This window comes from Rhineura floridana, chromosome 18 (genome assembly GCF_030035675.1).
Source record: "Rhineura floridana isolate rRhiFlo1 chromosome 18, rRhiFlo1.hap2, whole genome shotgun sequence".
Classification (NCBI taxonomy): Eukaryota; Metazoa; Chordata; class Lepidosauria; order Squamata; family Rhineuridae; genus Rhineura; species Rhineura floridana.
The window spans coordinates 29,282,734-29,304,174 of record NC_084497.1 but is presented as its reverse complement, the minus strand read 5'-3'; the positions used below and the strand labels follow the sequence as shown (position 1 = coordinate 29,304,174).

At 46.9% G+C, this 21,441-nt stretch overlaps 1 protein-coding gene across 9 annotated transcripts in view; it reads left to right on the top strand.

Moving 5' to 3' along the window:
* IGSF21 (immunoglobin superfamily member 21) overlaps nucleotides 1-21,441 on the top strand; it is a 299,326-nt gene that overhangs the window by 48,149 nt on the left and 229,736 nt on the right. For 4 of the 9 annotated variants that reach the window (XM_061600904.1, XM_061600905.1, XM_061600903.1 and 1 more), the window contains one exon: nucleotides 14,913-14,992. The exons of 4 other annotated variants lie outside the window; for them this stretch is intronic. In XM_061600904.1, the coding sequence (XP_061456888.1) occupies nucleotides 14,983-14,992 (10 nt within the window). In that variant the 5' untranslated portion in view covers nucleotides 14,913-14,982. The remainder of the gene's footprint in view (nucleotides 1-14,912; nucleotides 14,993-21,441) is intronic. One more of the 9 variants, XM_061600907.1, reaches the window with a different exon arrangement.

Genomic DNA, 21,441 nt, shown 5'->3' with positions numbered 1-21,441 from the left:
ACCAGTGAGGTTGACCTGTTACCTTTGTTGACACCTTTCTGGTGCCAGGTGAAGGCTTATCTTTGTTTCTTGAGGTTTTGATAGACTAGGATGATACTGTTTGTTATTACTGTGCTGCCAAAGTTTCTTGTGGCTATTATGGGGGTTGGTTTTTTATGGTATGATATATTTATTTGTCTTTTACATAATGGTGTAAGCTGCTTGGAGACCTTTGGCTATTAAGCGACTAGTGGATTTATTATTATTATTGTTATCAACAACATAGGAAACTGGCTCATGTTGTCAGACTGTTGGTCCATCTAGCTCAGCTTTGCCCACACAGGCTGGCAGCTGCTCTCCAGGGTTTCAGGCAGGGTTCTTTCCCAGCCCTACCTGGAGATGCTGTTGGGGATTGAACCTGGGACCTTCTGCATGCAGAACAGGTGCTCTAGCACTGAGCTACGATCCTTCCCCATAGAAATAATGATGGCTGGCCTATAAATAGTTTAAGCCAATGAATAAATAATAAAAAGGGCATATGATGATCAAAATCCTGCACTACAAGAGCCCTGATTTCTTGGACTTGTTTAATAGGTGCCAATTTGCAAGAGTTTGCTGCGGATCCTTGCAAAATGGTGTCACCCGTTTGGCTGATGCCTGTGAATGGGCTACTAATGAGCAGCCTGGGGATTTTGACAAAAGGCCCTTAATGTTCTTTAATGGTGCTGGATGTGTTCCTGATGGCCTGGAGTCTTCCATCCAGCCCTTGGAAGGTGACGCCTTCCAACTAAAGGGGAGGGGGAGAAGCTGTCTGGAACCAGTATTGTGGCCTGAATTTAGAAAGTCACCAGGAAGAGATTTCAGCTACAGCTGGTGTGCAGTCTCAGTCTACCAGAACAGATACTCACTAGAAATCTGAAGGAGGACTGGCCCCTGGACTCTCCGCTCATAGGCATGCACTTGCCTTAGCTTCTTGTCTGCCCCAGGCTTGGTTTTGGATTGGGACCAGCAATTGTAACCATTCTTTCTGAGTGTTCTTGTCAATGCTGACCCCATAAGCTGGCTGTGATAGCTGGTGGTCACTGTTTCATGGGGGGGGTCCAGTCTCTTATCCCCCCCTTCAACTACTAAAATGCTGATAAGTTTCTCAGGCAGGTGGGAAGTCTCTCTCATCCCTTCCACCTTCCATTGGACCTGGACACACTAGTGTGACAGTATTCTAGGCATCAGGAGCTTTGGGAAATACAATTTCCCCAGGTGCCCCCATTAATGTTGGGTGCCCTGGGAAAATTACATGTCCCAGGGTACCAGGAATGCTGCAATAGCAGTCATAAAGGCAAACCTGCCTTGCTGTTCCCTCTCCCTCCCAGCAACTGTTCTTCAGAGTTATGTTGCCTCTCATTCTGGATGTTCCATGTAGCCAATATGGCTAACAGCCGTTGGGTAAATACCTGCCAGCCTACCCTACCCATCCTGCCTAAACTCTTGAAGTCAGATGCAAACGCAAAGGTGTGCTTTTCTTTAACAGGTTTAATGGAAGATTTCAGTTCAGAGCGCTTCATGAATTAGTTTACAGGGTTCAGCATTTCCACAGTGCCTAACTAGGCATGACTACACAGAGCTAAGATGTTGTTGAAGCAATTAGACACACCCCCTTACAGCCCTTAAGTAAGTGTGTGTGGGGCTCCTTCTAATTGCGTGAGAAAGGTGTCGTGGATGGGAGCGCACATGCATGTGAGCATGCCTCCTTAGTGGGACCCCTTTGAGACTACCTGTGCAGTAGCTTACATGTCCAAGGGGGGCAGTGGAGGCACTTCAGCTAGGTCCACTTCCTCAGGAGGAGGGGTGCGTGGTGGCGATGCTGGGGAAAACGTGGAAGGGGGTGAATGGAAGGTGAAGAGGCAGCCTCCTGATCAGGCAGTGCCTTGTAGTTGTAATGGGAGCTATGGGGCAGAGCTGCCACTGTCACCGGCACTGAAGCCTTCGGCCTCAACCACCTCTGAATGCAAGTCACTTTGGCCCTCCCCCAAGTCCCATTCCGGCACCTTCTCTACATTCCGGCACCTTCTCTACATGGGGCTCATGACACTCCCTCACAGGGTTGGTGTGAGGATAAGATGGAGAGGAGGAGAACTGTGTACCCAACCACGAGCTCCTTGGGGAAAAAGGTGGGAACTAAATAACACCTCCCCCCTACACACAAACTGACCTGAGTGCAGCAAGTTAGCTTGGGGGCATGCACGTGCAGAACAGGCTAGCATAGGTGCCTGAGGGATAATGGCGGAGGGCATCTGCCACCGGAAGCAGCTGACTCACTCCGCCTAATGGTAGTGCCAGCCCTGATGGCAGATCTTCTGTTGGGCATCCTCAAACCCTTAAGAACATTCTCTCTGCCTCTCATTAATCAAGCACCATCGTCCTGCAGCCAGAGATGGATGTTCTTACCGAGAGCTGCTTACAATGGAACAGAGACATTGGAATGGGGGGGGGGGGATGGCAAGAGCAACAGCGACCTTTATTGTGCCGCCTCCCTCCGTCGCTCTCAAATGGTGCATCGCCTATAATCACTGCATCTTCTCCATGTCAGCTTTGTTCCGCGGTGTGTATTTAACTCTGGAAGGGTGAGGGGGTGGGAAAGTGAGTGAGAGAAAGGGAGAGGAATCAATAAGCGAGAACATTAAAAGGCAAAGGCCGTGTGGTATGTGGATAAAAGGCAGGTAACTGGTGGAGTGGCGGTCTTGCGCTTGAGAGTTTTGACCCTGGGGGCAAGCCAGAGAAGAATGGCATCTTCCCGCCTCCCACCTCGCGTGAATGGGTAGCAAGAGAAATCCACGGCCAGGTCCAGGGTGCATTTAGGAACACAGGAAGCTGTCTTATCCCGAGTCAGACCCAGTGGCCCCCCAGGGTTTCAGGTGGGGGTCTCTCCCAACCCCACCTGGAGATTGAAATCTGACACCTTTTGCATGCAAAGCTGGTGCTCTCCCACTGATCTGTGCCGCCACCCCCAAGAAAATAAGAGTCTGGTCCTCGTGGTTCTGAGTAAAGGGCTGATTTCAACAGCAGCTGCCTTATGTTGTGTCAGCCCATCTAGCTCAGTATTGTCTACACTGACTGGTAGTGAGTGGCTTTCCACGGTCTCCGACGGGAGATGTGTCCAGTTCTTTCTGCAGGTGCTGCCGGGGGTTCAGCCTGGGCCCACCTGCATGCCAATCAGGGGCACTTCTGTGCTCCCCATGTTGTTCACACGGCGTAGAGAGGTGGCTATGTCAGGTGTAGGTGGAACAATAGGAAGGTGCTTTATACCAAGTCAGGTCACTGCTTCATCTAGCTCAATACAGTCTACACTGCCAGGCAGCAGCTCTTCAGGGTTTCAGGCACCAAATCTCTCCCAGCCTTACCTGGAGATGCCGGGGGTTGAAATTGGGACCTTCTGCGTGCAAAGCAAGTGCTCTGCCACTGAGCTACGGACCTCCCCCTTGAAACAAAGTAAGATCCCAGTCCTCATGGTTCTGAATAAAGGACTGATTTAAATGGGAAAAGAGGAGGCAGCCTTATGCCGAGTCAGATCATTGGCTCATGTAGCTTGGTATGGCCTTCAACAGGGATGGGGAACCTGTGGCCTTCCAGATGTTGTTGGGCTGCATTGCCCACCACCCCTGGCCACTGGCCAATACTAGCTGAGTTGGAGTCCAATAGTGCCTGCAGGGCCACAGGCTGCCAGTCCCTCATCTACACTGAGGTGGGAAGCCTCAAGACCATTGGTCTAATCTCGCCCATCCCTCCCTCCCTCCAGCCTGCCAGGCCTATCCCAGCAAGCCCTGACCACCTGCCAATCACCCCACATTATTTTATGGAGAGCAGAGATTAGTCCTTGAAGAGCAGAGGGATCTTTTATTATCACTCTTCTATTACAAAAGTGAAATAAAGGCATAATTTAGGAATGCCTTCCTGGTGGAGCGAGAGCCAGTGTGGCGTAGTGGTCAAGATGTTGGACTCTGACCTGGGAGACCAGGGTTCGAATCCCCACACAGCCACGAAGCTCCCTGGGTGACCTTGGGCCAGTCACTGCCTCTCTCAGCCTCAGAGGAAGGCAATGGTGAACCCCCTCTGAATACCGCTTACCACAAAAACCCTCTTCGTAGGGCCGCCCATAAGTCGGAATCGACTTGATGGCAGTCAATGTCATGTCCTAGTGGAACTATTCTGGGGTTATCGAATCAACTTCATTTGTATACCCCTTCCAAAAATTACACTCGTCGTAGGCCCACAGCTAGCAGGACAGCATAGCAATTGCGATGTTGTCCCAGCCAATATGCCATGCAAACGATCAACAAATGGTAGCCCCTTTATTTCTAAAGGACATTGACCCATTCAGCTGCAGACAAGATTGTCTGAAATGCGTGTAATGAGGATTATATGTAACTCCTCTAAACTTAAATATGGACTATTCCTAACTCTTCATGACAGGACTTCTGTTGGGGCTTCTGATTAATATAGATGCTTCTCAAAATAAACCAAAGGCACAAACTGCCAAGGAACAACTTCACATCACGGAGATGAGCTGTGCGCTTCCGTTGGTGGAGGTGCCGCCAGAAATGAAATGATCCATGTTGAGAATCTTTATCAACTTTTTTGTAAAAAATGTGACGATAAACATAGCCTGGTTCATTAATAACTCATCAGCGTCTGCCTTCTGATGCAGCACTGTAATACATTTTTAACCTATGCTTCTAAAATGAGCTATCATTGAACCCATTAGATTACATGGCGATGTATTGATTGCTGAGGCTCTGCACACTATTTAAACATTGCCACCAAGGTAGGACATGTGGCTCACGAGCCAACCCATGCCTCTGTCTCCTAGGAGCTCAGTGCCGGAGACAGAGCCAATCTCTCCTCCCTAGGCCCAGTTGGTAGGAATCGATGCCAGGAAACAAGGGAGACCAGCAAATGTGCCTATCTTCCAAGATGCCCCTTCTGCCTACTATGTGTGGCTTGGCTTGCTGTGATTGCTCTGATTTGTCTTGGTACAGTGCAGGGCTGAGCATTTCGTGGGGGGAAAATGCGTATGTGAACTGACCCCCTGTTTGACTAATAGTTTGGGGTGTTTTTTTTTAAAAAATTGCCCATTCAGAACAAGGCAAGATACTTTCCCCTCCCTCTGATTTGGCTTTGTGGTGTTTGTCCTATAGTCAAGTCTGAATAGCTACATGTTGTCACACTGGCTACGTGGTCCCTGAGTGGCTGGATCACATAAGCCGTATGGTGAAGAACCTATTATTTTTAAATGTCACTGAACCAGTTGCCAAAGCAGAAGATCATTAGGAACATAGACAGTGGGGTGTGTGATGGGCATGTAGACCGCAAGGTGTTTTGCCTGCCTGGTGCGAAGGTTGCGGATATCGCCCGTCGTTTAGATAGTTTGGTAGACAGTGCTGGGAAGGAGTCAGTGGTCGTGGTGCACGTTGGCACCAACGACATGGGGAAATGCAGCCGTGAGGTCCTGGAAGCAAAATTTAGGTTGCTAGGTAGGATGCTGAAAGCCAGGACCTCCAAGGTGGCTTTCTGTGAAATGCTACCGGTTCCACGCGCAGGACCAGCCAGACAGGCCCAGCTTTGCAGTCTCAATGCGTGGATGAGACGATGGTGTCGGGTGGAAGGGTTTGGATTTGTTAGGCACTGGGGAACATTTTGGGACAAGCCGGGCCTGTACAAAAGGGACGGGCTCCACTTGAACCAGAATGGAACCAGACTGCTGGCACTTAAAATTAAAAAGGTAGCAGAGCAGCTTTTAAACTGACTGAGGGGGGAAACCCGACAGGAGCTGAGAAAGGTCCAGTTCGGAATAAACCTCCCCCCTGGGATAAAAACCAAAGAAATGATGAAATTTTAAAAGGGGTAGGCCTAGAAGTAGGCATTGTGAGAGCAGGGGCACAGGATATAAATTCAGAAGAGCAAAATTACCACAGGCCTAACCACAAGTGCCAAAGACACTTGAAGAGAGACACTGCTTACAAGTGCCTGTACGCTAATGCTAGGAGCCTGCGAACCAAGATGGGAGAACTGGAGTGCTTGGTCTTAGAGGGAGAGCATTGATATAGTGAGCATAACGGAGACCTGGTGGAATGGAGAAAACCAGTGGGATACGGTTATCCCTGGATATAAACTATATCGGAAGGACAGGGAAGGACGTATTGGTGGCGGAGTCGCTCTATACGTGAAAGAAGGCATTGAATCCAGCAAGCTCGAAACCCCAAAAGAGGCAGACTCCTCCACAGAATCGTTGTGGGTGGTGATACCGTGCCCCAGGAGGGACTTAATACTGGGAACGATCTATCATCCCCCTGATCAAAATGCTCAGGGAGACCTTGAGATGAGATATGAAATTGAGGAAGCATCCAAACTAGGAAAGGTGGTAGTAATGGGTGACTTCAACTACCCGGACATAGACTGGCTGCATATGTGTTCCAGTCATGACAAAGAAGCAAAGTTTCTAGATATTCTAAATGACTATTCCCTAGATCAGTTGGTCATCAGTTGGTCGCCTGGCGCCGACTCTGCTTTCCTTCCGGCGCCAGGTCAAAACCTTCCTATTCTCTGAAGCATTTTAAGTTACATTGATCTAATTTTAAAAATGTTTATTGTATTGTTGATTGTATTTTAATATTATTTTGTTATTCATTGTATTTTTATACTATTTTATGTTCACCGCCCAGAGAGCTATCGCTAGTCGGGCGGTATATAAATTTAATAAATAAATAAATAAATAAATATGGAACCGACCAGAGGGACGGCAACCCTGGACTTAATCCTCAGTGGGGACCGGGACCTGGTGCGAGATGTAAGTGTTGTTGAACCGATTGGGAGCAGTGACCACAGTGCTATTAAATTAAACATACATGTAACTGGCCAATTGCCAAGAAAATCCAACACGGTCACATTTGACTTCAAAAGAGGAAACTTCACAAAAATGAGGGGATTGGTGAAAAGAAAGCTGAAAAACAAAGTCCAGAGGGTCACATCACTCGAAAATGCTTGGAAGTTGTTTAAAAACACTATATTAGAAGCTCAACTGGAGTGCATACCGCAGATCAGAAAAGGTACCACCAGGGCCAAGAAGATGCCAGCATGGTTAACGAGCAAAGTCAAGGAAGCTCTTAGAGGCAAAAAGTCTTCCTTCAGAAAATGGAAGTCTTGTCCGAATGAAGAAAATAAAAAAGAACACAAACTCTGGCAAAAGAAATGCAAGAAGACAATAAGGGATGCGAAAAAAGAATTTGAGGAGCACATTGCTAAGAACATAAAAACCAACAACAAAAAAATCTATAAATACATTCAAAGCAGGAGACCATCTAGGGAAACAATTGGACCCTTGGATGATAAGGGAGTCAAAGGTGTACTAAAGAACGATAAGGAGATTGCAGAGAAGCTAAATGAATTCTTTGCATCTGTCTTCACAGTGGAAGATATAGGGCAGATCCGTGAACCTGAACTAACATTTGCAGGAAGGGATTCTGAGGAACTGAGACAAATAGTGGTAACGAGAGAGGAAGTTCTAAGCTTAATGGACAATATAAAAACTGAGAAATCACCGGGCCCGGATGGCATCCACCCGAGAGTTCTCAAAGAACTCAAATGTGAAATTGCTGATCTGCTAACTAAAATATGTAACTTGTCCCTTGGGTCCTCCTCCGTGCCTGAGGACTGGAAAGTGGCAAATGTAACACCAATCTTCAAAAAGGGATCCAGAGGGGATCCCGGAAATTACAGGCCAGTTAGCTTAACTTCTGTCCCTGGAAAACTGGTAGAAAGTATTATTAAAGCTAGATTAACTAAACACATAGAAGAACAAGCCTTGCTGAAGCAGAGCCAGCATGGCTTCTGCAAGGGAAAGTCCTGTCTCAGTAACCTATTAGAATTCTTTGAGAGTGTCAACAAGCATATAGATAGAGGTGATCCAGTGGACATAGTGTACTTAGACTTTCAAAAAGCGTTTGACAAGGTACCTCACCAAAGGCTTCTGAGGAAGCTTAGCAGTCATGAAATAAGAGGAGAGGTCCTCTTGTGGATAAGGAATTGGTTAAGAAGCAGAAAGCAGAGAGTAGGAATAAACGGACAGTTCTCCCAATGGAGGGCTGTAGAAAGTGGAGTCCCTCAAGGATCGGTATTGGGACCTGTACTTTTCAACTTGCTCATTAATGACCTAGAATTAGGAGTGAGCAGTGAAGTGGCCAAGTTTGCTGACGACACTAAATTGTTCAGGGTTGTTAAAACAAAAAGGGATTGCGAAGAGCTCCAAAAAGACCTCTCCAAACTGAGTGAATGGGCGGAAAAATGGCAAATGCAATTCAATATCAACAAGTGTAAAATTATGCATATTGGAGCAAAAAATCTGAATTTCACATATACGCTCATGGGGTCTGAACTGGCGGTGACCGACCAGGAGAGAGACCTCGGGGTTGTAGTGGACAGCACGATGAAAATGTCGACCCAGTGTGCGGCAGCTGTGAAAAAGGCAAATTCCATGCTAGCAATAATTAGGAAAGGTATTGAAAATAAAACAGCCGATATCATAATGCCGTTGTATAAATCTATAGTGCGGCCGCATTTGGAATACTGTGTACAGTTCTGGTCGCCTCATCTCAAAAAGGATATTATAGAGTTGGAAAAGGTTCAGAAGAGGGCAACCAGAATGATCAAGGGGATGGAGCGACTCCCTTACGAGGAAAGGTTGCAGCATTTGGGGCTTTTTAGTTTAGAGAAAAGGCGGGTCAGAGGAGACATGATAGAAGTGTATAAAATTATGCATGGCATTGAGAAAGTGGATAGAGAAAAGTTCTTCTCCCTCTCTCATAATACTAGAACTCGTGGACATTCAAAGAAGCTGAATGTTGGAAGATTCAGGACAGACAAAAGGAAGTACTTCTTTACTCAGCGCATAGTTAAACTATGGAATTTGCTCCCACAAGATGCAGTAATGGCCACCAGCTTGGACGGCTTTAAAAGAAGATTAGACAAATTCATGGAGGACAGGGCTATCAATGGCTACTAGCCGTGATGGCTGTGCTCTGCCACCCTAGTCAGAGGCAGCATGCTTCTGAAAAGCAGTTGCCGGAAGCCTCAGGAGGGGAGAGTGTTCTTGCACTCGGGTCCTGCTTGCGGGCTTCCCCCAGGCACCTGGTTGGCCACTGTGAGAACAGGATGCTGGACTAGATGGGCCACTGGCCTGATCCAGCAGGCTCTTCTTATGTTCTTATGTTCTTAAGAAAACTGAGTTGAAAACATATGGAGTCCAGGTCTTTTTGGAGTGTGTTTTGTGGGGCTCAAAATCCATTTGCCTTTTGCACTGAAGGTGTGCATCCATTGTAGCATGGGAGAAGCCACAGCGCAGTGGGAGGCCATTTACATTTATAACCCACATTTCTTCCATCACAGAACTGAAGGTGGCATGGGTGTGGTTCTGAGGAGGTCACTCATCTGGGAACTAACCAGATCTGCTTATCACATTTATTTTATATAAAATATTTCTATACTGCTTACTGTATAAAAATATCTCTGTGTGGTGTACAGGTAAGTAAAGCTACAAGAACTGTTATAAAAATACATAATGAAACCATAGCACAAATAATAAATACATAATAAGAATGACTGATATATAAAAAATGCCCAGATTCCTTCACACTTCCCAACTCAACCTCCTGGCAATCGCCCCAAAATCTCATGAGAAAGAGTGTTGCTAGGTGATCCCAAAGGTGGCATGCAGAGCCCTCTCTGTAAGTCTGGGAACCATCTTGAATGCTGGATCTTTCCCGTCTCCCATGGAGTTGCCGAATTCTTTTGTTGAACACTCAAACCCAGAGCCTAGGATTGTTGAAGCCAAGCAGAGGTGACGCTCTCCCTCTCCTCTAGCGAGTTAGCCTGTTGGCCAACATCTGGTACTTGGGCTGCTTGCCTTCAGCTGACAGCCACTGGATGAGAGTCCTCTTGCTCTCTCCCTTGCTAGGCACAAGGTTTAAATGCTATACCCAGAGGGTAGGGAGCACGAACCACTCATCAGCAAGGAGCCTGTCTGAATCACCTTCTATGGACATGCACGTGATTTAGACTAGAATACACTTTACATGCAGAAGGTCCCGGGTTCAGCACCAGCATCTCTAGTTTAAAGGATCTGGCAGCAAGTGATGGAAAGGTTCTCCAAAGTTGGGTGATGCAGATGGGCCCACGGTCTGGTCTCAGTATAAGTCATCTCATGAGGCAGGGCTGTAGCTCAGTGGCAGAGCATCTGCCTTGCATGCAGAAGGTCCCAGGTTCAATCCCCCACATCTCCAATTAAGGGACCAGGTGGCGAGTGATGGGGAGGATGCCTCTGTTCCTGGAGCCTTAGAGAATCACTTATCCGCGTAGATAATATCAGGCTATGGGGATATATAGTGTGAGTTGGTGAAAGGCAGGTTCCTGCGCTCTTCGGGGTGGAGGCCCTCTCAGCCCCCAGCTTATCAATTAATTGCTTCCAGTCTGTAAAGGCTTCCATTGCTGCAAAGTAAGTATTCGCAAATGTTCAACATCTCGGGAGTTTATTGATTTGTCTGCCAAGCGTGTCTAATCATTAGAACAAAAATCCATCTTGCACTGATCGACACGTCTCTCTCTCCAAGTGTTGTCCAAACCTCGGGGCCGGTCTTCTGTGATGCTATTTTAATCTTTGCTTGCCAAAGATCTAAGTCTATAGGCTGCCTTGTCCAGGGCCAGCTTCCAGAGGCTAAGAACAAGATGGCATTTCCCCTCCGACTCGCATTCCATGTGCAGAAATCAACTGGGCTGGCAGTTGAGTAACAATGACAACTGGGAGGCATCTCCATTGCAGCTGAGGGCAACAGGCTAGCTTAGAGTGTGCAGGCCAGGCTATGTGGTGCTTAGCTTGACCACTATCATCCCAGCAACTGGTAACCTCCATGCTGGATTACTGTAATGCACTCTTTGTGGGGCTGCCCTTGAAGTTGGTCCGGAAGCTGCAGCTCATGCAAAATGCAGCAACGTGGCTGCTTGCTGGGGCAGGGCATCAACAATATGTCACCCCGCTGCTGAAAAAATTGCACTGCCTGCCTATTAGCGACCAAGCTAAGTTCATGGTGCTGGTTTTGGTGTACAAAGCGCAGCTTGGGACCAGGAAACCCTTATATACCCAGTTGGTCACTGTGGTGTACAGGCGGGGACCTCCTGCAGATACCATCTCATCTGGAGGTCTGTTCTGCACAACATAGGAAGCGGACCTTTAGTGTTGTGTCACCAGCACTCTGGAATTCCTTTGCCTTAAATATTATTCAGGCACCATCTCTGTCCTTTCAGCACCTGCTGAAGACCTTTGTCTTGCAACAGGCCTTTCAAGCAGAGGCCTTTATTCTAGACTGCATCTGTACTGGAATTGTTTTTTTAAGATGTTTTGCTTTTTAAGATGTTTTCAGTGTTTTGTCATTTGTTTGCTGCCTTGGAGTTCCTTTCATTCAGCAAATGTGTTGCAATGCACCTCATTTCTATTCTCTCCCCCTCCCCTTCAACTACTGTAATTGACAAAATGTCACAGCTGTCTTCATGAGGGCGAAGTTCCTGCTGGGCTCGACCTTGGAAGCATTGAGTTGTTTTCAGAAGCCCATTGAATTTTGGAATTTGAGCTCACTGGGTTGTATCTAGTGATAGTCCTACACAAAATAGGCCCATTGAAATGAATAAAAACTAAATTAGATACGTTCATTTCAATGGGCCTGCTCTGAGTAGGACTACCATTGGATACAACCCATTCGACGGGCTTCCTAAAAAAATAATAATCCATGCTATTGTTTGTATAAGTTTAGTCTGACCAAAAGCTTTGAGAGCATATGAGGTGGATGGAAATGTTTGTTGTTTTAGTTTGGTGGGGAGTGCCTGTTACCCTTTGCAACCCATTAGAGTCATACCTGGGCCTACTGAAAGCAAGAAGTGTTATCGGGGACAAGAAATGTGTGCTTAAGGTAGCTTCTTCTCTTTCTCAATAGTGCTGTCAGATTTCCAGTTCAGTGGATTTCCTCACGCTCCATGCAGGCTTCCAAATGCTGTGCAACAAAGTCCATATGACCAGCCCTGCAAGTGGCTCTCACCCATCCTAGTTCAGCCTCCTGTTCTGACAGCGGCCAACCAGATGCCTAGGAGAAGGCAGCCAGTAGGACTTGAGCGCAACAGGCTTCTCCCTGCCTTTGACTCCTAGCAACTGGTATTCAGAGGCATCCTGCCTCTGACAACATAGGGTATAAAATAGCCATTGTGGCTAGTAGCCATCGATAGCCTTTTCCTCCTGTATGTGTTTGTCTAATCCTCTTTTGAAGCCATCCAAGATGGTGGCCATCGTTACCTTCTCGGGGAGCAAATGCTATGGTTCAGCTACGTTAATACAATGGAGGGTGGCACATGGGGGCAAATGAGACACTGTCCCACCAAACTCAGTCTGCTCTAAGCCAGTCCCCCACATGCCAGTCTTCTTACCAGGGGTGTAACTGCCTGCCACTTCCTCCTCAATCTCAGGGTTGGCCTTGTAGAACTCAGCAAGGAGGAGGAGGATGGGGTGGGTGGGAATTAGAACTAGTGTTGGCTCTTCCTGTCATTGCCTCTGGCTGTGCCCACTGTTAAGAGCCAGTGTGGCATAGTAGTTAGGGTGTTGGACTATGACCTGGGAGACCAGGGTTCGAATCCCCACACAGCCATGAAGCTCACTGGGTGGCCTTGGGCCAGTCACTGTCTCTCAGCCTCATGAAAACCCTATTCAGAGGGTCGCCATAAGTCGGAATCGACTTGAAGGCAGTACACAAGAGTGACCACTGTTGGGCTCCCTGCATCCCGCCCCACCAGTCCCAGTGGGCACCAGCCACCAAAGGATAAATATAAGCACACATTATTATTATTATTATTGCTTGTTCAATATTTATCCCACCCTTCTTCCCAAGGGAGCCTGGCAGGGCAAATAACAATAGCATGGGAAATGGACAGGGGTGTTACACTGGAATGTGCTGCTCATGTGAATGGAGAGCCAGTGGGGTGTAGTGGTTAGAGTGTTGGGCTGGGACTTTAAAGAGCACGGTTTCAATCCCCGCTTGGCCGTGAAGCTCACTGGCTGTCCCTGGGCCCGTCACTCTCTCTCAGCTTAACCTACCTCACAGGGATGTTGAGAGGATAATTACAGGGAGGGGAGAACCATATTTGTCTGCCACCTTGAGCTCCTTGGAGGAAAGATGGGACATCAATGTAAAAATTAATAAATAAGATTGCCTCCCACTGTGCAGTTTGTAAATTTTGGTTAGACAACTGCTTGGTTCTCCCCATAGATCTCTCCCACATTGGGGGAGGGGGATACGATATTGTATGTGAAGGCATGCAAAGCACACTCAGGTGTGGGCAGGTAGCAGAGCTTAAACGTAACTTGAAAGGCTGAAGAAGCCAGTAGCCTTGTGGGGAACCAACTCCCTTCCCTCAAAATAAAATAAAATGAAATAACCCAGCAACCCAATTGGCCGATCTTCACTCTGGGTAGAGCCAGAGCTGTGGCTATTGCTCCTTCATCTTGTAAATCTTGCAGCAAGCTATTAAGGGGCCTTGCAGCTCAGAGGCAAATTAAAGGAGGGGGAGAGGATCGATGTTATTTTCCCCCCTCCTAAACCAAATTCATAACTTTTTTTAAAATGGCAAAATCAATGCAAACCTTTGTGAATAAAATGGTGGCAGATATACACCGCAGGGGAAAATAAATTAGGGTTTTTTTTAAGACATAGTTGGGGTGTGGGAGACCTGTAACCCCCTAATGTTGCTGAACTACATCTCTCATCAACCCCAGCAAGCCAGGACTGGGGATTGGACTCGCCTCTGGGTGAGGTTGGAATGGGGATTGGCCTCATCTTGGGGTGGGGTTGGAATGGGGATTGCATTTGATTCGGGGATGGATTGTACTTGACTTGAGGTAGGGTTGGACTGGGAATTGCATTCGACTTGGGACTTGGTTGGACTCTACTTGGGGTGGGGTTGGACTGGGGATTGCATTCGACTCGGAGTGGGGTTGGGCTGGGGATTGCATTCAACTCGGGGTGGGGTTGGAATGGGGATTGCATTTGATTCAGGGATGGGTTGGACTTGACTCGGGGTGGGGATGGACTGGGAATTGCATTCGAATTGGGGCTTGGTTGGAATCAACTTGGGGTGGGGTTGGACTGGGGATTGGACTCGACGTGGGCTTGGACTCTGCTTTTGGCTTTCTGCTTGAGTTATTCTCCTTATGCAGCAGATAATTTATTAATGTAAGAACTCCCCAACCATTAAGTTGTGGACAGATTTCAAGGGGTAGAGCTGAAATCTACCATCTCATAATAACAGCCTTGGAATGGCCTCCTGAAGGAGACGCACCTAGAGACCTCATTGCTTTCTTGGGCATCAGGCAAAAAATATTTATGAGCTCCTTCCCCCCAGCTTTTTAGAAGTGCCAAGTTAAAGCATTCTTTCACTTGGAATAACTTGATTTTTACCACCTCTTTAAATTGGATGTTGCTGTTTGTAGTCTGTTCTTCAATTACTGTATTAGTTTATTTTGTTATTGTTAAGTTGTGCTTTTTGTTCCTTGTTATCAATAAAAATTAATCATTCAATAAAAATTAATAATGGATTTAGAGATGTAAAATTTCCAGAAAGTTTGAAGCCATGGAAAAAAACAGGTTTTTCCGTTTTTCTTCCAGAAAAAACAAATTTTCAGAAAAATTGGAAAAATGCAATATTAGCACTTTTTACAGATTAAAAGTCACTTGTGGAATCCTATAAGATCATATCCCAGGAGATCTGTTGCAGCGCTCAGTGTGAATGTTGCCTATGTGAGATGACCTTCACCTTGTCCCACCCTGAGACTTTTCTCCCTCAAATTTGCACAGCAGACGGGAGCAGCTGCCGAAGTCTGAGAGACGCTGTGACGGCATCTGGTTTGCTCCACGTCCTCCTGGCATGTTTGGAGGTGAGTCAATAATGGTTATAACATAATAATTATTTGCCTTCCCTCTTTTAAAAAAAAAAATTAATTAGATATTGATAATGGATGCAGGTGGAAAAACATCGTGGGTGGGTTGCTGCAGACCAGCCAGCAAAAAGGAAAGAAATGGGGTAGAAAATGATGCCGTAAAAAAATATCTCCATACATACTGAAGGGAGGCTATTGCGGTGGTGGTGTAGGGCACTTACTGGGATGAGGGGACAGTAAAGCACTGGGAACGAGAGGGTGACAGGGAAGAAGGTGTCTAGTCCTTAAGAACATAAGAACCTGGCTGCTGAATCAGGCCAAAGGCCCATCCTAATCCAGCATCTTCTCACCGTGGCCAACCAGAAGTCCATTATGGGAAGCCCACAAGCAGGACTTGAGCACAACAGCTCTCTGCTCACTTGTGATTCCCAGCAACTGGTATTCAGATGCATTCTGCCCTCTGACAGCTGAGGTGGAACATCACCACCATAGATAGTTGCCATTGATAACCTGTATCCTACATGAATCTCTCTAGTCTCCTTCTAAAGCCATCCAAGGAGGTTGTGATGAATGAGGACATCACAAGAGCCCTGCTGGATTGGACCAAGGGCCCCTCTGCTCCAGCACCCTGTACTCCCAGTGGCCAACCAGATGCCTCAAAGGGAAGCACTCGAGCAGGACCTGAGTGCAACAGCACTCTCCCCACAGAAGATTCCTGGCAACTGGCATCCAGAGTCATACTCTCTCTGACCAAATAACATAGTCCTTTACTGTATTACTCCTGAGACTCATTCTATCTAATGTTAGTCCTACTCAAAGTAGACTCATTGAAGTTAATGGTCCATGAATTTCAATGAGTCTACTCTCAGTATGGCTAACGCTGAATACAACCCTATGTTTTTCGGAAGTGGGCTGTAGACCATAGTTGAGCCCAGAGCTAGGACGCAGAAGCTGTGGCTTGTAGCCAACTGAGTAGATCCGTTGAACTAGATGGGCCTAAGTTAGTCATGTCTATTTATTTCAATGGGCCTGCTCTGAGTAGGATTCACGTTGGATACAGTGCTAAGGGGCATGCCTCAGTGGTGGGCAACCACCAGGTTACAGGTCTAATTAGACCCATTTGTGCTAAGTCCACCTGCTCTCATATATGGCATGGGGCTGAAATGCACTAGAATTTTGCCCAATTCGGATTTGGTACCAAATTTTTCATTAATTCATTTATTCTCGATCATTGTGGATCATTTTTTTATGTAGTGATGTGCAGCTAGTTTTGAAAACTGATTTTTTTAAAAAAAATTCCACTTCTAAAATATCAATATTAGGAACAATAACATATTGATATTTCCTTTTATTTATATTTTGTTGATATTTCCTTTCATTTATTAATATTTCCTTTAAAAATATTGATATTTCCTTTTAAAAAATCAGTATTAATATCGATTTTTGGCGGGGAGAGGAAAAAATAAATCTGCAAGCAGCGGATAGCAGGCAAAGAACAAACCTGAATCAATATCAGCCTGTTAGGTCAACTAAATGCTTTTGAATTGGCACCAGCCAACAGATCCCATCCCTAGTGTGGGGTAGGAAGGAATGTTCCTGGGCCAAAAGGGCGGTTGCACCTGCAAAGCTCCCCTCCCTCCCCGGACAGTGCTTTGCAGTTGACTGTTGGGGCTTGCAAAGTGCCTTTGTCTGCATGGTACGATTTGAAGCTGTGAGTGCCAATGCAGGTCCCCTGACGACGTTGTAACGTTGGGTGATTGACCAGCCAGTAGCCCTGCCCGGCTATCTTGTTCCTGCAGTAGACGAAAAGTGGACAAGAATGCTTTGAGTTGAATTCCTGCATTGCACAGGGGGTTGGACTTGATGGCCTTATAGGCCCCTTCTAACTCTACTATTCTATGATTCTATGAGAAACCAGAAGGGTCACAGAGCACACTAGAAGTTGGAAGAGGAGAAGAACCAAGGAGGCAGGTGTACTCCAGAGCTCAGGAAGGTCATGTGGCCCAAGCAAGGCTCAGCTAGAGCAGGAAGCCATGTATGCTCCTTCCTGTCCAGGAGGATGCACTGACCGCTTGGCTGAGCAGAGTCAGTCCAGGCCCCAGAAGGTTCTTCCATCAGAAGGCTGCCTCTTGCAGTTTACTGGCTCGCCACATGGCGGAGCCACAGCAGCTCCTGAGACTGTGTTCTACAGAACTCTGAGTGAACGGCCAGCATTTCTTGAAGGAATTCTCCACTTGGAGCATGCTCAGTTTGCCACATGTTTCAGCATAAAGAGTCTGCCTTCGGCAGTGGTGGTCTCTCCTCTGTTGGAAATGGGAGAGGCCATAATTTCCTAAAGTGTGTGTGTGGGGAAAAGACAGCCGAGCTCATGAAGAGGATGGAGCAACTCCCCGATGAGGAAGGGGAGCAACATTTGTGGCTTATTAGTCTAGAAAAAAGGCAAGCAAGTGTATATAAGATTATGCAGGGGGTGAAGAAAATGGAGAGAGAGATTTTTCTCCCTCATATTGCTAGAACTGGGTGAGTGGATGTTGGAAGGGTCTGAAGAGACACAATGAAGGACTTCTGCACCCAGCACATAGTGCAACTGTGGAATTCGCTCCCGCAAGAGGCAGGGAGGGCCAGCAACTTGGATGGCTTGAAAAGAGGGTTGGATAAATTAACAGAGGAGGAGGAGGCTATCAGTGGCCACTAGCCACAGTGGCTATGTTCTTCCTCCATTGTTGGAGGCAGTGTGTCTCTGAACACCAGTTGCTGGGAATTGCAAATTGGGAGAGGGCCACTGAGAGAACAGGATGCTGGCCTAGGTATGCCCCCTTTGGCTTGATCCCTCTGGATTCTTTGGAGGTCCTTATTTGAGCGCAGGGTGCTGGGCAGCCATCTATCCGGGATGCTGCCATTGCAACATTCCTGCACTGAGCAGGGGAGGGGGTTGGATTGGATGACCTCTAAGGATCTTTTTGAGTTTCAAATTCTTTGTAACCAAAGCTAGGTCCCTGCTGTGCGGGGTCTCTAGAGCTCTGTGATGACACCCCCCCTAGATACATCTTTTTATTTCATCGCTTTCTGTTAAAAGGCTGGGGAGAGTGTGAGGGTGGCTTGGTTGCTTGGGGAACCCTCCCTGAGCTGTGCATCGCTTGGACCCTTTCCCTTGATCTATTTGTCATCATTAAGCCTCTGGGTGTGGGCAAGTGGGAGCTGGCCAATTACAGCCCTTGATTTCAGCCTTTTGTCTTCCCCTTGGGAGGAGTTAATGAGAGAGGAAGTCAAGAAGATGGATAGATGAGTCCACTCCTCCCAGTTGGGCTCTCTCGCTTCAGCTGGCTGTGGTCTTTCTAGTACATTATATCCAGCCGGCTGGCTCCTGACCTCGCTTGCCTGGAGATTCCTCTGGGCCCTGGGAGGAGATCTTCACATGGAATATTGAATGGCTTTAAAAGAGGAGGAGGCAAACTCGAGGAGGAGGTTATCAGTGGCTGTTAGCCACGATGGCTGCGCTTCCCCTCCACTGTTGAGGTGGTATGCCTCTCATTGTCAGCTGCTGGGAATCGGGCGGCTGTTGCCCTCAGGTCCTGCTTGCGGGCTTCCCATTTAGGCATCTGGTTGGCCACTGCGAGGCCAGGAGACTGGAATAGATGGCCCCCCTTTGGCAGACCTTGTCTTATATTTGAATTCCCATAAACGTAAGACACTAATGAGAGCAGAACCTGAGTGCAACAGGGCGTAGCTGTAATGGCCAGTTGCCACTGATAGCCTTATCTGTTTGTCTCAGGGGTTGACAACCCGTCAACCATGGCACCGTTGAGTGGCACCAGAATCTGAGCTTTCATAAAAACAAATGTAAGCCTCTAGCCCTTCTAGGAAGAAAGTTATGAAGCAAAATGTGCGCGTACCTTTCTAAGCTATTTCTGTGAAATGAGCCAGCCTGGATGCACCTGCCTGCCAGTGTTATCAGTTAATGAGTGAAGTCAGAGCTGTGATGGATAAGCAAGAGGTTTGGACACCGGGCAATAGGGATCCCCGGAGTCCTTCAGCTGCTGTTTCCCCTCTCCCTTTTAGTACACTTTTCCTGCTTCTGTCTTTCCCCCCTAGCCCTGAGAGTCTCCATAGTTTGTCTTTGCCCTTTGTCTAGCAACCAGGATGCATCTTTCCTGTGCTGGGTTCTCCTGAGTTCAGAGAGCGCCTAGACGTTATTTTCTGCAAATACTACTACACAATAAGTGTGGGTGAATGTTAAAGAATCCCCCTCCCCCCCATGGCAAATGTGTAAGCAAAGAGGTTAGGCACGACTCCTGCATTGCCAAAGAATTCATTGTATAGTTAACTTACAGTACAATGGTATGCAATGGTATACTCAGAAGTAAGTCTCTTTCTGTTTAATGGAGCTTGCTTCCAGGTAAGTGGCTACAGGATGGTAGCCTAGGCTTTGGTTTAGGGTTGGCATTGGGGGGAAAACAGGGTTTTTGTGGCTTTAGCAGCTGTACTGCAGGCTGAAATCCAGCAGGTCAAGCCTTTTCTAGTATGGAAATAGTTATGGGAAAAGCTTCATCATGATTACTCTCTAATTTTGTGTTATGCCACACCCCCATGGCAGCCATTTTGTGACTGGTGCCCCCAGCACTTGCTCAAAATTTGAAACGTGCCCTCCAATCCAAAAAAGTTGGCAACCTCTGGTCTGCCCCGATATATGTATGGATGGGAGTATATAAGTTTTTAAAAATAGTTTTTAAACATGCATTATTTATTTGTCCATTTCTCTGAAAAGCTTTGCTACGGTCAAGCTGTTGACCTCCTTTTCTTCATCGCCCCGTCCCTTTTCAAACATGAAATCCTCAACACAGGAAGGTTGCTGAGCACCTTAATACTTTGAGCCTCAAAAAGATCCCTTCCTTAACAACCACTTTCCCCCTTTTACAACTCGACTTGTGTAATAATAAGCCAAAGGAGTTTCAAGAAATTCTCCCTGCTACAGATTCCTTGGCGGATTTGTTTTATTTCTCAAAAAGAGAAAAAGCAGGGCTAGGCAGGAGCCAAAAGGGACTCCGTAAATCTCATTTGAGAATCAAGAAATGGGAAAATAAAAAAAGGAATGAAAAGTCCTTTTACTTATTTCCACCTTCTCCTTCCCCCCATCTGTTTTTTTTTGTGAAGTAGTTTTTTTCCCCTAAGCGAATAAACCCAAAGCAAATTTAAAGAGAAGAGTCCCCAAGAAAGCTGAACAAAATGCAATTCAGTGGGCCTAAATGAAGACAGAGGTGCCGACGCAATATTAAATCCATTCCCGGCAGAGTTGGTTTCATTTCAGCTTGGAATTGGCGCAAAATCGGGTTTTGAAGTGTAACCAGTTGCTCCGCACATCTCCATCTGAGCCTCCCCCCACTCCACAACAGGGCCCCCTCCCTTCACATCCTCAATCAGAAGGCCTACCTGGAAGATTAATTCTCACTGGCTGTTCCGGTGGGTCCCCTTTGCCTCCAACCCTGAGGAATCTTTGTTTTGAAATGACACGCTGCCAAAGGTAGTTGTGTGAACACCATGGGTGCGAAGGCTCCTCCCTCCTTGCCGGCCTCGTAATGATCTCGTCTCAGTGCCAGCCGTGTTGGCTATTAGCCTTAATCCTCGGGAAGGCCCAAAACCGCTGTGCGTGCTGTTTGAAGCTCTGCCAGCTTTGTGGCCGGGCAACTGTGTTCTTCAGGACACCACAGAGAGGCAGGTTTGGACCCTTTGTGCAGCCACAGCAAACGCTCTTCTTCTGAAGCGAGGCAGTTTGGCGCCCTACTGGATGCAGGAAGAGGAACATTTAAAGACAGTGCTCCATCACAAAAGGCTGAAATGATGCACAATTTTCCAGGAATATTTTCTGTGGTGTCTGAGAAAGAAAAAGCACCCTTTAATGATTTATGTGTGTGTGTGTGGAGGATATTTTGTTCCCTTGTGGTGGTGGCGGCTGGGTATCTGCACTGTGGTGCTGTGGCTAGAGAGCTGGACTAGGCTGTGGGAGATCCTGGTTCAGTCCAGACAGAAGCTCACAGGGTGATCTTGGGCTGGTCACCCTTGCTCAGCCTAACCTCCCTCACAGGGCTGTTGTGAAGGGGTTGTAGCCAGCAATGTCCCACTCATAGCTAGGGATGGGAGGATCTGTCAGTTTTGCTTCTCTCACTTTCTCAATGTTCTAGCATTAAATTCACTTTTCTGTGTTGCTGCAGCAATTTGTGATTTTTTTTTATAAAAAAGCTTCATGAAAATCTTTCGGCATTTTAGTGTGAATTTCTCCGAATAAGCCCTTTTGTGTGTGCAGCTTTGACTTGCGTACCCTTTTGCAAGCAATTTCTCTTAATACAGTGCATTTTCATGAAAATTCTTCAGCTTTTTAATGCGAATTTCTCTTGAGAAACCCATTTTTGCATGCAGCTCTGACTAATATACACATTCTTGCAAGCAGTTTC